The 17,061-nt window shown below is 40.5% G+C and overlaps 1 protein-coding gene across 2 annotated transcripts in view; it reads right to left on the bottom strand.

Moving 5' to 3' along the window:
* AMPH (amphiphysin) overlaps positions 1–17,061 on the bottom strand; it is a 185,228-nt gene that overhangs the window by 32,868 nt on the left and 135,299 nt on the right. For both annotated transcript variants that reach the window (XM_054020662.1, XM_054020663.1), the window contains exons 12-16: positions 15,690–15,803; positions 11,162–11,185; positions 7,928–7,951; positions 5,340–5,372; positions 723–773 (exon numbers count right to left, since the gene is read on the bottom strand). In XM_054020662.1, coding sequence (XP_053876637.1) covers positions 723–773; positions 5,340–5,372; positions 7,928–7,951; positions 11,162–11,185; positions 15,690–15,803 — 246 coding nt within the window. The remainder of the gene's footprint in view (positions 1–722; positions 774–5,339; positions 5,373–7,927; positions 7,952–11,161; positions 11,186–15,689; positions 15,804–17,061) is intronic.

The following is a 17,061-nucleotide window of genomic DNA, read 5'->3' as shown; positions in this document are numbered from 1 at the left end:
TCCTTAGCTCTCATCCCCTAACGCCCCTACTCTACTTGCGCTACATTGATGACACTGACCCAGGAACCTATCCTTGTAACAAAGCCCGATGCCAACTCTGTCCACATATCTATTCAAGTGACATCATCATAGGACCTAATCACATCAGCCATACCATCAGGGGCTCGTTCACCTGCACATCTACCAATGTGATATATGCCATCATGTGCCAGCAATGCCCCTCTGCCATGTACATTGGCCAAACCGGACAGTTTCTATGCAAAAGAATGAATGGACACAAATCTGACATCAGGAATCATAATACTCAAAAACCAGTGGGAGAACACTTTAGCCTGTCTGGCCATTCAATGACAGACCTGCGGGTGGCTATCTTACAACAAAAAAACTTCAAAAACAGACTCCAACAAGAGACTGCTGAGCTGGAATTGATATGCAAACTAGATACAATCAACTCAGGATTGAATAAGGACTGGGACAACTCCCACCTGTTCATGCTCTCTGTATGTGTGTATATATATCTCCTCAATATATGTTTCACTCTATATGCATCCGAAGAAGTGGGCTGTAGTCCACGAAAGCTTATGCTCTAATAAATTTGTTAGTCTCTAAGGTGCCACAAGTACTCCTGTTCTTTTTGCGGATACAGACTAACACGGCTGCTACTCTGAAACCTGGAATATTTTATGGGACATTTAAAAAAAGAAATAAAAGCCACAACTTACCAAGTTATCTACCACATTCTGATTGGATTGCACTGCGAATAGAGAAGTATCCTAAGGATATACAAGAAGGAAGCAAGAAAAAATATTTTAGAAATCTACCAAAGGCTTGATTCTGTAAGGCTTAGTCAGGTAACGCTCTCATTGACTTCAGAGCTTTACCTAAGTAAGTGAGGGAGAATCAGATCCCAAAATAGACCATTTTAATAAGTTTACCTCAAATGTAGACAATTAAACATTCTGTCTTTTAGAAATACTTTATGGAAGAATGAAAATTTATTAAACGTTATCCTGATGAAGGCCTAGAAGTGTAAAACTGAGTACACGGTCTCACAATACACCCAACTTACAACAGCTCTATTACAGAGACAAGGTGGGTGAGGTAACATCTTTTATTGGACCAACTTCTGTTGGTGAGAGAGGCAATCTTTCAAGCTTACACAGAGCTCTTCTTCAGGTCTGGGAAAGGCACTCCACGTGTCACAGCTAAATGCAAGGTGGAGCAGATTGTTTAGCACAAGTAGTTAGCACATATTGTAAAGGACCATTCAAGGTAGAGGGATGAGAGTCTGGGGGCAGGTCTACACTACAGCGGGGATCGATGCTCTGAGATCGATCCACCGGCAGTTGATTTAGCGGGTCTAGTAAAGACCCACCAAATCGACAGCAGATCGCTCTCCAGTCAACCCCTGTACTCTACCCCCGACGAGAAGAGTAAGGTAAGTCGACAGGAGAGTTTCTCCCGTCGACCCCCCGCGGTGTAGACCCTGCAGTAACTTGACCTAAGGTATGTCGACTCCAGCTATGTTATTCACATAACCGGAGTTGCGTAGCGTAGGGCAACTTACTGCGGTAGTGTAGACATAGCCTACGATATGTTTTTAAGGACAGAATCACAGAATTAGCAGTCCAGGGGGGGAGGGGAAGGGACTACAATGAAGGTGGCTATAGCTCACCTTTGTACTCTCCTGATTCTGTGCTGTTCTGAGGCCTGGACTGGCTAAATTATGGCAGCCTGCCCCCATCTTTCCATGGGAGGCAGTACTGCTCCGAATCTCCACAATGTTGTGCTGTGGCCCTGCTTACCCCCAGACATGCTCCCAGCACATCCGCTATATAAAACCTGGATTTATGATGGGGTTCTTGGAGGATAATCTGAAGCCATCTTCCTCAGTTCCTGCACTGAAGAAATTCTTCCTTGTCTGGACCTGGGGTTGTTAGTGCTCCTTTACGTGGCTCTGACTCTTTTCTGCATTGTAAAGTGGCTGGAGCAGGGATGAGAATTGCAATCACAGAGCCCAATTCTGCCTTCCCGTACACCCTAGTGACATGGTCTATTCTTATTGACCAGAAGACTGTTTTGTAAAACGATTGGTTGTTGTCAGCCCATAGTTTATGTTAAATTTTATGTCATGTTACATGATTGTTTCAAAATCAAGGAGGAGATCTTTAAAAAATTGAATTCACATAAGTATGGAATTTTGGTACATGTATCAGATTTTAGTATTTCACACAATAGATTTAGATAACATTTGACTAAATCTACAAATGTTAACTAAGTACTATCTGGTCTTCTGACTTCCTCTGGGAGGCTATAGTATAAAATAGACATTGGGCTGTTTTACAAGTTGAGTGCATTGGGTGCAATAACTTTTACATTTGTTAAATGTTTATTATAAATACACAAATTCTCCTCTGCCTTTATTTGACAGATGATATCACCAACTAGACAACTCAAGCTGTACAGCTGTTCAAAAAAAGTTTAGTATATTTTGTGAAACATTTTCAGAGTGGATTTTTTAATTTCATTCAAGAATTTTCATGCTTTTTTGATGAAAGTTTTAGAATTAGATTTTTTTTTTAATTAAAAAAGAAAATTTGGGTTTTGGTGGGGAAAACCTCCCACTCTCCCCCACCCTTTTCACACTTCCCCCATTTTTTTTCCAATAGAAAAAAGTTTAAAAGGGAGACAAAGTAGGTTTTTTTTCTACCACTATCTCACCAGCAAAGAAGAAACAAAAAGCTTTACACATTAAAAAAAAATTCATAAAATTACAAAAATGTTCAATTTGAATTTTTACTGACATTGAAATGGGTTAAGAAATACCTCAAGTTTGTTAAAACAACATTCTTCAATAATTTTTTTTAAATCAAAACATTTTGACCAGCTCTTTTTGTTTTATAGGTAAAGTGCACTGGATTCAATAGCTTTTAAGTTTGCTATATACTTCAAACAAGAGAAGAGTCTGGCCAACATTCATTTGAAAGTTCCACCCTAAAATTTCAGTGTCAATTTAAAATTCACATGTAATGAGGCAGATTTTTAAGTACTGGCCTCCATTTTTGTGTTTGTAATTATTTGTTCTATTCTGTTCTATCCAGCTTAAGTTCTTTTCTGCACCCATCACAGAGTTATCTTAGCAGGTGAAGATGCATAGATGTCCCTATGATGTCAACTGTCCCACCAAATAATTGTGGATGCAAAATTGCACCAATAATTTGCAGGTGCAAAGGTGGAAGACAACTTTTAAAAATCTGGTCCATTATATACAGTCAGGTCACAAAAATACTAAGGACAAATTCTGGTCCTACTGAATTCAATGAGAACTTTGATTTATTTAAGTAGTACAAAGATTTGGTTCTGTAAGAAATTAAGGGTGAGATTTTCTTCCCCCTCCAGACCCATTGTATGGGTAAAAAGGCTGGAGCAGCATAAAGGGGCATTGAAAGCCCCAATTCCAGCTGTGGGAGTTGGAAGCTAATGTGCCTTCTGAGGGCCACATCACAAGACTTAGTGTAAGGGGGGTGAGTATGGGAAAGGCAGGAGCGGAGCCACAGCATTGCAGAGATTCCAAGCAGCATGCTGTGGCCCATAGGGTAGCCCAGGGATGCTGCTGTATCTTACAAAAACAACAAGGAGTCGGGTGGCACCTTAAAGACTAACACGGCTACCCCCTGATACTTGCTATATCTTAGATAGTCAGCTCTGGGTCCTGAATTATGCTGGGGGCCCTGGAGCAGCCCAAGATTGTGAGGGTGCAAAGGTCACTTAAAGCAACTTTTCCCCATCATACCCCACTTTTGCTGCACCTCTGCGAGGCCCAGCAGCGAGTAAATACCACCAGTATATTTCTGTGGTTAACAACTAATCTAGAACTAACTTCCTTACTGAAAATCAGATTTTAAAAAATGAACACAAAGATGTACACACAAGTATAAAAGTTGGTGGAAGAATATGAAACCCACACTTAACATTCTGGGGTCTGAGTAAATTCACTTCCAAAAAATTCAGCTAAAAATCTAAAACACAGTAGCTTATTGGGGGAAACCTTAGCCCCACAGAAGTGGTGGGAGTTTTGTCATTAACTTCCGTGGTGCCAGGATTTCACCTGAAATATTGGCGCCATATCAATGACATTTACGGTGACCATATAGCAAGTGTGAAAAATCAAGACAGGGATGGAGGGTGATAGGTGCCTGTATAAGACAAAGCCCTGAATATCGGAACTGTCCCTATAAAATCAGGACATCTGGTCACCCTAATGACATTGGGTATGTCTACACTGAAGTCATGGGATGCGATTGCAGCTTGTATAGACATACCTGTGCTAGCTTTACTCAAGCTGGACAAGCCCACCCAAAACCCTGGTTAATTACTCATGGGGTCAGCCTATCATAGAATCATAGAATATCAGGGTTGGAAGGGACTTCAGGAGGTCATCTAGTCCAACCCCCTGCTCAAAGCAGGACCACTCCCCAACTAAATCATCCCAGCCAGGGCTTTGTCAAGCCTGACCTTAAAAACCTCTAAGGAAGGAGATTCCACCACCTCCCTAGGTAACCCATTCCAGTGGTTCACCACCCTCCTAGTGAAAAAGTTTTTCCTAATATCCAACCTAAACCTCCCCCACTGCAACTTGAGACCATTACTCCTTGTTCTGTCATCTGCTACTACTGAGAACAATCTAAATCCATCCTCTTTGGAACCCCCTTTCAAGTAGTTGAAAGCAGCTATCAAATCCCCCCTTATTCTTCTCTTCTGCAGACTAAACAATCCCAGTTCCCTCAGCCTCTCCTCATAAGTCATGTGCTCCAGCACCTAATCATTTTTGTTGCCCTCCGCTGGACTCTTTCCAATTTTTCCACATCCTTCTTGTAGTGTGGGGCCCAAAACTGGACACAGTACTCCAGATGAAGCCTCACCAATGCCGAATAGAGGGGAATGATCACGTCCCTCAATCTGCTGGCAATGCCCCTACTTATAGAGCCCAAAATGCCATTAGCCTTCTTGGCAACAAGGGCACACTGTTGACTCATATCCAGCTTCTCGTCCACTGTAACCCCTAGGTCCTTTTCTGCAGAACTGCTGCCTAGCCATTCTGTCCCTAGTCCCTATGCTGAAACCCAAGCTGGCTAGATTAAAGATAACTTTAAAGATAATGGGTATATCAACATGAATATGCCCATTATGTACGATCTTTGGGAATGGAAGGGGTAACTCATCGTCTGGTATTGTCCTCCGCTCCTTACGCTTCTGGCAGTTTGAGACCCGCAAAGCATAAGGGGTCCTTGTCCACTCGTGACACCACAGAAAATCTCTGAAACATGTTTATTTCTTACCTGTGTGAATCCATTAAATGTGCTGCTGGATGCCTAATAGAAGTGGAAAGCAGAACAAATATAATTAGTTTATTAACTCAGAGAATAAGTCAATATATTCTTAGTTGAAAATTTTTAAAAATGCCAAAAATACACCAAAAATAATATAAAATAAAAAAAAGATGAAGGGCAAGACAGTTAGTGAGAGAAGCTACTTGGTAACATTTTAATAGGCTAAAAAAGGCAGAATGATTGAGCTTAGGATTTTGAAAAGACTGTAGGTGTATTTTTTTAGAAAATATAAAATACAAAAATGGGCTTTGATGGTTTAGAGCTGCACCACATTTTGGATAGTTGCATGAGAAATTTTCAACAAGATTAGCAAGGGGTTTAGAGGAGGCAGGGGGAACATGTAAATGGACTGTTTATAAAACACAGGGTTATGTACAACCTAAGGAACTCTTTTTCTAGACTATGCTACACACTGGGGTAGGTACCTCTTCTTTATCAGCCTCAATTTCCTGGTACAATAATCCATATCTCCGGTTAGCAATTTCATCTTCAGATAAATCTGAGTTGTTGGTCTCATTGTCTTTGGGACTAGTTGAACTCTCGGTGCTAGCGTTTCTGGAATTTCCCACTTGAAACAGAACCAAGGGTCTAGCTATCTCCTTGCTTGGTCCAGAGTTGCTAATGCTTGCCTGCTCCCCGGATGAGCCTTGTTTTAAAGATACCTCCTGATTTTTATTGCTTGTGGTTACACCCATCTCTCCCCAGCTATTATCTATACTTCCCAAGCCTTGGGTAGACCATTTATCACTAAAGCTTGGCCAGGTGTTTTCCATATTACTTTCCTCTGAGTCTTGTTGCTTAGGGCAAAAGGGCCAGTTATCAAATCCATTTGTTTGGCCATCTGACAGACTAGAAACCCCCCAGGGATCATTATTAACTGTGGGATCCCAGTTTGCCAGCCAGGGATCTGTTTCCAAGCTTCCTCCAGGGACACTAATGTTACTACTATGGTCTTCGGTCACTGCAGGTGCTGCCCTAACTACCAATTTATCGTCCACATTATCTAAACAAGAATCACTGCACTTTGCATTAGCTTTGTCAGCTGACTCAGGCTGCAGTGCCAATTCTTTTTCAAAGGGTATAAAGTCAGCTTGACCTTCATCAGCAGCACTACCATTTTGGAGGGTGCTGAAGCTATTGTCTTCAATTTCTTTAACAGACTCTTCTGCACTGAATAATTCAGCATCACACAGAACTTTTCCAACATCTGCAGTGTCCTTTTCAGAGTGGTCTGTAACATCTAGGACAACATGTCCCATAACATTTATGCACTCCATGGCTGTCCTCCCTCCAATAACGCTGTCAGCATGGTCTAAGTCATCCGAACACTCTGTTTCATGGTCACGATTCCAGTTATCTAAGACATTCTCAGGTTCAACATCAGCACATTCTACATGTTTACATGTGTTCTCTGCTATGTTAGCACTGTCTTCCAACCCTGTACTCAAACTTCCAGGAACTATTCCATCTGTCTCTTGAATGACATTTACCCCTTTAAATTTTATTTGCCCATGATTTTCCAGGCCAGTTTCCTCAAGGTAATTGTCAACAGTTGTCTCAGTTTGCCCATTATTATATTCTGACTCCCACACAGTTTCTATCTCAGTGTTTTCTAGGATTTCATGGTCTCGTTTTGCTAAGCCCTTAAGAGATTCTACTTCACTGTGTTCTTTATTTTCATAATCTGTCTCTTCAAACTCCTTTGTATGTTTTATCTCCTTGAAGTTAACAGCTCTGGTCTCTACCTTTTCACATGGCTCCACACCTGCCCACATAGACTCTTCTTCCTCCTGCTTCTTCTCCTCTGCCTTTTCCACATCACATAGGGATTCATCCAATAAGCTATCAGTTCCAATGATAGGCATCTCACAACTGGATTCATTCGCTAAAGGCTGATCAGTGTCCAAATCTTTGCCTGGGATATTTCTAGCATCTGAATGTGCCTTCAGTGAAGTCCTCTGATTTTCATCTATAGAAGATGACCCTGGTGCATGATCTTCCTGCTCACCTACAGCAGGCCAAACACTAGCAGACAATGTACCAGTGGATTCTCTTGAGGTTTGCTCTGCCTCAGGGAAAGGCAAAGGACCACCTGCAGTGATCTCCTGGCTGACACTGGCTGTGCTAAGTTCTAGGCCCCAGTTGAGAGAACCTAGATCAGTTTGGGATCTGTTAATATCTTCTGTTGACCCATTGTTTGGGGTTTCCTCCATGACCAGGTTACACAGGGAAAGACTTTTTGAAGAATCAGGCTTTAGGCAAGCAGAAAAGCAAAGAAAAGAACAAGATGAAAAAGATAACAGTGGACTTGATGAGACAACACAAAATTCATATTATACTATAGTAATTTTAGTTTAAAGATAAAGAATGCAAAATAAGTGAAACAGTTTAAGGAAAAGTTATGTGGTTTGTAATATTTGGAGACAATAGCTAGCAATCTAAAGAATGGTATTGATAGATGACAGAGAGAACTATATTACATCACACTGATTAAAAGATGAATCTAAAACAGTTAGAGGTTTAGGAGGTTTGCTTACCGGCTGCACCAGTTCACTGCTTGTCTGTATGGAAGAAAACCATATAAATAAACAAATGTAACACTAAACCCTGTGGTTTACCTAAACTACTGATTTTTTTTTCCAGTGCCATATGGATTACCAATGGTTGTGGAGCTGGCAGGGGCTGCTCAGAGCTGGCTGATCACATGGTGCTGGCTCTCTTCCATGTTTCCAGCTGCTAACTCACATTAGTAGCTAAATGTATATGAAATAGTTCTCTAACATTGTTGTCCCATGTAAGTAATTTCTGCTTGTCCCAAGGATCTCATTCCATCACCAACAGAAAGGGAGATCGCTCTGTGTGATCATGAACAGGATGGGAAGTGATCCAAAAGACAATAGGTCTGGTCTGTGCAGTGTAATTGTAGCTGTGTTGGTCCCAGCATACTAGAGGGACAAAGTAATACTAGAGAGACTGACAATGGGTCTGATGTCATTTAAACTAGGTCCCTTTACACAACCCCCTGGCAGGGGCCTTACTGTAAAATAGGTCTGATTCTCTGTAACCATCCACCTTGCATAGACATTTGCATCAGTGCCAAATGGGTGTAAAACACTGCCAAATTAAAATGCCAGCTATTTACAAACACTTTGCACAAATGACTACACAAAGCACAGGGCAAAGGTGAATCTGGCTCAGTTTTTCTGTTAAGAGGAAGTTCACAACATAATAAAGCTTGTGAAACCCCTGATCCAAGCTATTTAACAGTGAAGCCCTTGTCAAGCTTGTTACTTGTTTTTTAACACGAGTGGCGAGAACTAGAATTAGCTATAAAAAAGAAAAATACTGACAAGCGACAAAGGAAAAATGTGAGACAAGCAGACTTATATAAAACATCTACTATTAATTCAGTGTTATAACTTGAAGAGGTTCTCATGGCATTTACACTGGCTTTGAAATTAAAAGTAAAAAATTAAATTCTAACTAGTGTGTGTAAATGAAACCTTAATTTTTGTTCTGGACTCTGTTTAATCCTCCCTAAGAAGCAGAGATGAGCATTATAAAAGCATCACACTTGCTATCTATTCATGCAACATGGCTGTAAATTTTGCTTCTTAAGGCCTTGAGTCAACAGAAAAGATCCACAGATTTCTGCGCTACTAAAGTCTGCACAAGGTCACAGATTAGAGTTCTTTGGTTCCTCAGGCGGTCTAGACAGCCATCACTTTGACACAAAGTAGGAAGAAAGCTCATGAAAATGAGCCCTCTTCTTCCTGCACATCATTATACCCAATTCAGCAGCAGGAGACAGGAGAAAGAGCAATTGCATCTTCTATAGCAGTAGCTGATTTTCTAAATACCAGCTGATGGTATGTCCACTGTTACTTTTAAATTTACTGTATTTAAAGATCAATTCTCTCTCCACCCCTGAATTTTGAAAAATAAAAAATTAGGTGTCTATTGAAAGGAAGTTCAAAGGAAATACAACCTCAGACATCTGAAAACAGGTGACCAGTAGCATCCATTATCACCCTCCAATAGCTATTAAATACATGAAAATAAAAGCAGAAAATAGCTGTAATCAGCTTGACTGAGAAAACCCTCAGTACAATTTCTCAATATAAATATCTCTTCTTCGTTAGCCCTGCCCAGAAGCTGAGTGTCTCCTTCCCTTCCTATAAAATTGCTTTCCACCTCTGTGACCAGATGCCCTATATCTGGCCCCAGAGCTCCCAAACCCAGTTTGGTTTCCCTGCTGACCTTTAATGCACCCCAGGAGGCTTTGCATGTTGCGCCTGAAGCGGTGGACACGAGGCAAAACTTTCTGGGGTCTATTACTGCTGCTGCTGCACGGCAAACAAATGAGTTCAGGAGTGCTGAGGATATTCATGGAAAACTAGCACAGCAGAGATGTAGGGAAAAGATGTAAGGCCAGATGCTCAGCTCATATAAATAAGCTCCAGGGAAACCAACTATGCTAGCAGAAGTATTGGGAGCATAAGCTTTCGTGGGTAAGAACCTCACTTCTTCAGATGCAAGACGTGCATCTGAAGAAGTGAGGTTCTTACCCACGAAAGCTTATGCTCCCAATACTTCTGTTAGTCTTAAAGGTTCCACAGGACCCTCTGTTGCTTTTTACAGATTCAGACTAACACGGCTACCCCTCTGATACTCAACTATGCTAATTGACACTGGCTGAGGTTCTAGACCATTTACTTTTGTCGCTCTGTGCTTTACACGGGATGGGTGAGGAAGAATTGTACATATGAATCCCCTGCTTATGATATATCTGTTCAGCAGGTAATGCAGGATTTAGAGAGAAGGTTCACTTTAAATCATTTAAATCTGGGAGTTAATTTCATCCCAAGAGGAAAACAACTCCACCTCCAGCATGATGTGACCATAAATGGACAGCTGGGAACATATCTAGGCTCTTACCAAAACAGGCTGTCTAGGACCTCATTCAAAACTTATTGACTTCAATGGGCTTTAGATCAGATCCCTACTGTTAAGCTTTCTGACCTGGATTTTGGCTTTGCATCATATTGTTTTACATGTAGGCATTTAGATAGGGAAGTCTTATTTTGGCTATCAATTAAGAACAGCCAAACCTTCCTTATACATGCCAGAAACCCTCTATGTGCATCTTCAAGGAGACTCCCAAATAACATTCCCTAATGGCTTTATACGGTACTCGGGATGTGATGAGCAACAGCTCTTGGGAGTGGAGCAGTGGCTGCACCAATGGCATAAATGTACATTATTAAAATAGGATTTTGGCTGATTAATTCAGCTATAGAGCTATGGTAGAACTCTGGCTGAAGATCCTATTTTCTTTTAAATTAACCCCCCAGAAAGATTTGTTGTATATGAGCTAGATGATAAAGGTCATAAAACCTTGTTAATATACTGCAATTTGTTGTTTGCACTAATAAGCAAAATAAATCACTTTAAATTACCTTGGTAAAAATGACTTTATCGGACCTTGAATCACCAGCATGGCAATTTTAAAGCCAAAAAATGTCAAGTAGAAGAATCCTATTAACCTGGATGACTGTAGCTCTTTGTTTTTTGTTGTCCAAATAATAAAGACATTTTTTTCCGTTCATTCCTAATGGTGTTAGATGGGCTTCACATACTTTAAAGTATTTTGGCATTCTCTACAAATGCTTCGTTTTGCCTTATGTGAAAATGATTACAAATCCTCTAGAGTGCTACAGAATCAGAGGCACAGAAACATCTCAATACACAATGATAAATATTAATCTTACCGTCCATAAATCCCAGGGCAATGTCTGGAAAAAGGGAGAAAAAGATATTGTTGAAAATATTGTTTGTACAGTATATGTTAGAACTTATCTGTATAGTGCTGTAACTATACCCGGTGCTTAAGCACAGCCTTAGTATATTTTTGGGGCTGAGGGAGGGTAAATAGAGGGTTGTGATAGTTACTACTGCAACAAAACTGCACTTGTTCAGTGAGATCACACCAATATGAATATGACTGGCATGCATGGAAAACTTCAGGTTGAGAGGATAGCTCCATCAATGGCTATAAGCAGGGTAGGCCAGGATGCATCCCTACACTCTGAGTGTCCCTCTACCAGAAGCTGGGAATGGGTGACAGGGGATGGATCACTTGATGATTTCCTGTTCTGTTCATTCCCTCTGAAGCATCTGGCATTGGCCACTGTTGGAAGACAGGATACTGGGCTAGATGGACCTTTGGTCTGACCAGTATGGCCATTCTTATGTTCAGGTCTCCCCAGCCTCCTATTGCTGCAGAAATGGAAGCCAGCTACTTGGATCATCAACATAGTCATCAATAGGTACACTAGTTTTGTGAGGGACAGTTGCTCAGATAAGCCAGAGATCCAGTCTCTGGATGGTCTTGTCACGATCCCTGTGCAAGTCAGGGACGTATTGTTTTATTTTACAGATGGGGAAACAAAAGCAGGAAGACTGTGACTTGACCAATGCCATAGAGGGAATTAGTAACAGAACCAGGAATAGAATTCGGGAGTCTCTTGCTCTCAATCCCTTTCTCAGCACACTGGATTTCTATACCTCTGAATCTATTAAAATATCCCTCCTTGTGAACAGAGATGATAAATGTTAGTGGCTTATCAGAAGAAGGGCCAGCCCAGCTGCATGGCACAGCAGGGAGAAAGCTTGTAGTGACTTTAGCAACATCAGAGGCAGGATGGGTATCTCTACCTCCCACAGCTATTAAATGATCAAGATTCCTTTCAAAAGATCAAGGGATATGTGGCCATGGTTCCCACAGACCTTAAAGAGTAATCTTGTGCGGCTGTTGTAGCAACCCAGGAAAAACCTATGGCTTTAGGTGAAATCAAGTGACAAACTTTAAACCCTCACAATTGGTTTGCATTGGTTTACATTCTGAATGTTCTCACCATAAGCAAAAGGGCCAGAGATGGATGCACAGACAGATGGATGAAAGAAAGCTAAGTTTAGTCCTGACATTAATATTCTCCCACATCCAAAGGGTCTTCATTGGCCTCAAAGGGTGGCTGGGACACTTTACAACAGATAAAATAAAAACACAACTACCAAAAAAAAAATCAAAAACTGTTTTGAGAACTGCTACTAAATATTTGCCTAACTTCAAGGATAGAGCATATTGCATTTGCCTTCCTGTCTTGCTGAATGCCTGCACCCTAAATTTTATGGAGGACCGAAGCAAGTCTGCAGCTTATGTAATTAACTACTTCAATTTTTTATGACTACAAACCCCTTTTCATAAATCAAAATCAATTACTTCAGTACTCAGCTTTACTGTGGATGAACAACATCATCCAGTTCTCAATTAGTTTATTCCCACATAAGTATTTCTTTTATGGACATATCCCAATTGATAATTATCCACATGCATCTTAATAGTCTATTAGTTAACTGTCAATACTTTCCTGAAAAATTATGGGCCCAGTTCTGCAACCTTTGCTCAAGGAAATGATCCGACCTATTGACGCTAAAAGTCCCATTGACTTTAGTGGTACTACATATGTGAATGAGAAATAATTGTAAAGTCAAAGTTGGAGGGGTGCATCCCATGCTGGTGTCTGATGTTAGTACTACAATTAAGGAGCTACCAGTATTTCCATTAGAAACCCTGTTTTGAGTTGTGGCTTTTTTGTTAGTGACAATAGTGGTGTTTGGGAAAACGTCTTTGCATCCCTTTATCTCTCCTCCCCACAATGTAATAATCTTTCCCAATCCTTAAAACTCCATGGTGTGAAAGCAACTGAACTCTGGCATGTCAGCAGAACTATTTCCCTCAATTCTACTATTTTAAAAAGCACAAAAATTAAATTCCACAATAGTGGTCTCTCTCAGGCTGATGGAGATGTCTGTAAACACACTCAAATAGCATTAACTTGACTGTTCAGATGCAAAATACCAACAGCCAAAAGAATTTAAAGTAACATTAACTCTAAGGGATGTTCTCATTCCCATCTGAGGAAAAGGTGGATTTAAGATGTTAAAATCAGGCACTTGTGGATGATATGGAAATTTGACAGCTGGGAGGTGCGGCAGGACTGCGTGCTCTGGAAGACAGGATACCAGGAGGACTCAGAATGAAGGTCAGAATGTTTCTCTGGCTGGGTTTATTAGCTGGGGTGATAGAGACTAGGTGCTTGTGGGGTGCATGTGTAATAATTACTGTGGAGAGAAGGGACAGAACACAGAGGGTGGTCTGGACTGTGAGGGTGTTGGGAGGTAGGAAAGTTATTGCTGGAAGAGTGGGGTAGGCAGAGGGAGAATAGTCCCAGGCACTTGTGGAATGAGGGTTACAGAGATGGAAAGGAGGTAGGGGCAGAGAGGAGAGCAGACGGGGCACTTTTCAGGGTCTGTTTGCAGTTGAGGGAGTGTGGTGGGAGAATTAAATGGCAGGTTGGGAAGGCATTTGGGAGCCATTGCACAGAAGACTATGTTTATCTTCACTACACTGCCTCAGTGCAGTTTACTGAGAGAGAAAAAACAAACCACAACAAGAACACCGAATGGTCTAGAAGACAAGGAGTTGGAGTAAAGCCAACACAAACTCAGAAAATGCACGTAAGGCAGGAACTCCATCCTTAGCATCCCCCTCCCAACCAGTATTACAGGGCTTTCCAAACACTGAGATCACAGATTTCATCCAGTTACATCTAGCAGAATAGTGGATTGTAAGTGAATTGTAATCCTCAAAGATATCCTCCAAGTAGGGGTAGGCACAGAGCTATCTCTCACCCACACAAAAGATAATCCCCCTTCTGCATGTTTAGGGGGAGGGGAGAGTGTTTAGTGAATGCTTCCTATGCATCTAGTTGGTGACAATGTACATAGTCTCTGTTTAATAGTTCTCTATATTTCATGTGGGCAAATATTTCCATCCACTGCAAAAATAAAACCTACTGTAATTTGTACATTATGCTGTCAGTGCTCGAATGCTCTTTTATGACAGTTTCATGTTTTGTGTTTAATTCTCTCATTTCTCTAATCACGTTCAGGATTATTAAATGAGGAGCTGAAAGGGCAGAGCTCGCAGAGTCAAAGCTGGAATTTTCTGTCAACACTGAATGCATGAATCTAAATCCAAGGATTCTATTTTTTACAGGGAGGGGAATTAAATAACAAGCAGGATGTGACAAAGCTCCATGATCATTAAACATTTAAAACTGCAATGAGAAATCTGACTTGGAGTTTGGAGTGCTGATAGTGTGATGTTTTTCTGTCCCCTCATGTATCAATGGAAATCACCACAGATCTATTATATAAACAGGCAGGCTCACCAAATAAATTAATTCACAGAGAGAAAGATCAGCAGAAAACCCCCCTGGATTGTCTCAATCACCTGGCTTGTTTTCTCACTCCTATACCACTGTTGAACTGAACAATTGATTTAGACTCTAACTACATTACAGTTCAAACCATGTCAGGCCAGAATCACACTGAAACGTGGTCCTTGCTAGCAGTGTGTTAACATGGTTTCTCTGACTGCTGTACAAGAGGCAAGTCCATGCTGGCCAGAGAAATTCTTATCACCTCACTAGCAATAAGTATAATTAGAAAGGATTCTATTAACATTATTTAGTACCAGTATAGACAGAAGCTTAAAATTGCAGCTTCACTAGGTCAAGCCAGCAGAAAGCCAGCAACTCCTATATCACCCATAATTCTGCTGAGGGAAGCTACCTTCGGTCAACGTGGCATAGATCATTCTATAGTACAGAATAATTCTTCCCTATAATATCCCACATGAAAAAATGTGAGACCATTTTATTTTCTTTTTCTTATAGTCAGAACTAAAACAGATTTATGAAAAAGAAAGCCAATCAGGTTGTATTCTATACTTAGTACGAAGACTCCATTACAGCATAGTGGTAGTATGCTGCCCCTATAACTGAGTGTCTCCTGAGCCACAGACAGTCATAGCTGGATTTTAAAAAAAGAACCTGTCAGCAAAGCAGGCTTGGGAAGATTACAACATTTTTTCTGAGTTATTCTATAGTTTGAGAAAAAGGTATAATGTCAGCGTCAAAGCCATCAGTTACAGGTGGCTGCTGTCCTTGACTATAATCTCATGTTAGCCTGACACTTCTCTCTCCTCCCCTACTCTATCATCGGGTTGTACTGGTATTGCTGAAGTAGGAAGATGGAAGGCTAATGAGAACTCAGGGAGATCAAGTTTTTCAGAAATTGTAAATCCATCATTCATTAATTCATGAGGCAGATGTTTGTTACCAAATTCAGCACACTCTATTCCTGTATAGCATACCTCTAGCAAAGAAATACCTGAGACATGGGTGAGTGGGTTAGGGTTATTCCTGTTGATACCACTTCTGGCTTGAAAGGGTCAAAGTCCAGATCTAGCAAACATTCCTCTTTCTTAGCTTCGGGAGCTTCATTCTGTTGGAGAAGAGATGCTCACTTAAAACTCATACAGAAACAACACTGTACAAGCAAAATATGAAGGTTTTCCATCTACCTGCAACCAGAGGGGAAAAGTTGTCTAAAGACTTCAGAGAATTCTCCATAGAATTCAAGGTTCACGACTGCCAGCCCCGAAAAAGCTATAGGGTAAGATTTTTTTTAAAAGCCAAAGAGATTTGGATGCCTAATTCCCATCGGCCATCCAAACCCTTGGGGTCTTCGGAAAATCCCAACCATAATGCTCAACTGTTTGTGAAAAATTAATATAAAAGGACAATGAATACAAATTTCACTCTAATAAATGTCTGTGACTCCAAACTGTAGAGTCATCCACAACCCTACTTAAATCTTGCTACAGGGACCTGTCCAAAGTCTGCATTAATTACAGTAGCACTTTTCTTATTCGCAATTTATGAATAATCAAGTAAGGGCCTGATCCCAAACTCAATGGAGTCAATACAAATATCAGGCTCTGTGTGAACAAACATGAAAAAATAATTAGAATACCGCATAAGAAAATTCTTCTTTTCACTAATTTCACAGTTACAACTTAGATTTAATTATTTCTCATAACTGTCTAGTAAAGAGTCTTAGATTTTGCAATGAGATCTCACTAAAGCATTTGGTTTTTAAATTTTGGCAGAAAAGTAGGTAAAGAAACCACTGGTTTTTTACATATGAATTGTGGAGTATGCAGGTTACTGAAGTGTTAATTTGTGAGGCTCTGCTGTATTATTTTTAAAGGAATTCAGGTTAGTCACACTATTGGTGAATGATAAAATACCACACACAAACACCTCTCTGGTGGCTAATAGTCTAAACTGATAGGTCCAGAGTTTTAAAATAGTTAAGGGTGAAAACTCTGTAAATGAACTCTACTACTGGGAAATGGCAGGCTCAGATGTGTCTAATTAGATAATTTCTCATCAAAAAAGCTGACCTGCATGCACAAGCATGGCAACTGTCCCAGGCAAATTAGGTGCATAAATTATCTGAAAATCAGGCTAATAATATTTTCTATGAATTCATATACTTCATTTTAAAGCTGTATATACATACAATTTGTAGACTTATATTCAACGCAAGGAATTATACTGCTAAAAAATATCCCTCTGATGTTGATTTTCATATGAACTGGCTCGCAGTTATACATGGAGGAGTTCCAGTTAGGATTGACCATAATCCTATGTCACACAGATATATTGAAAATATAATAGATAATATGACTCAGGTA

Source organism: Malaclemys terrapin, chromosome 2 (genome assembly GCF_027887155.1).
Source record: "Malaclemys terrapin pileata isolate rMalTer1 chromosome 2, rMalTer1.hap1, whole genome shotgun sequence".
Classification (NCBI taxonomy): domain Eukaryota; kingdom Metazoa; phylum Chordata; order Testudines; family Emydidae; genus Malaclemys; species Malaclemys terrapin.
This window is presented reverse-complemented; position numbering and strand designations above follow the sequence as displayed.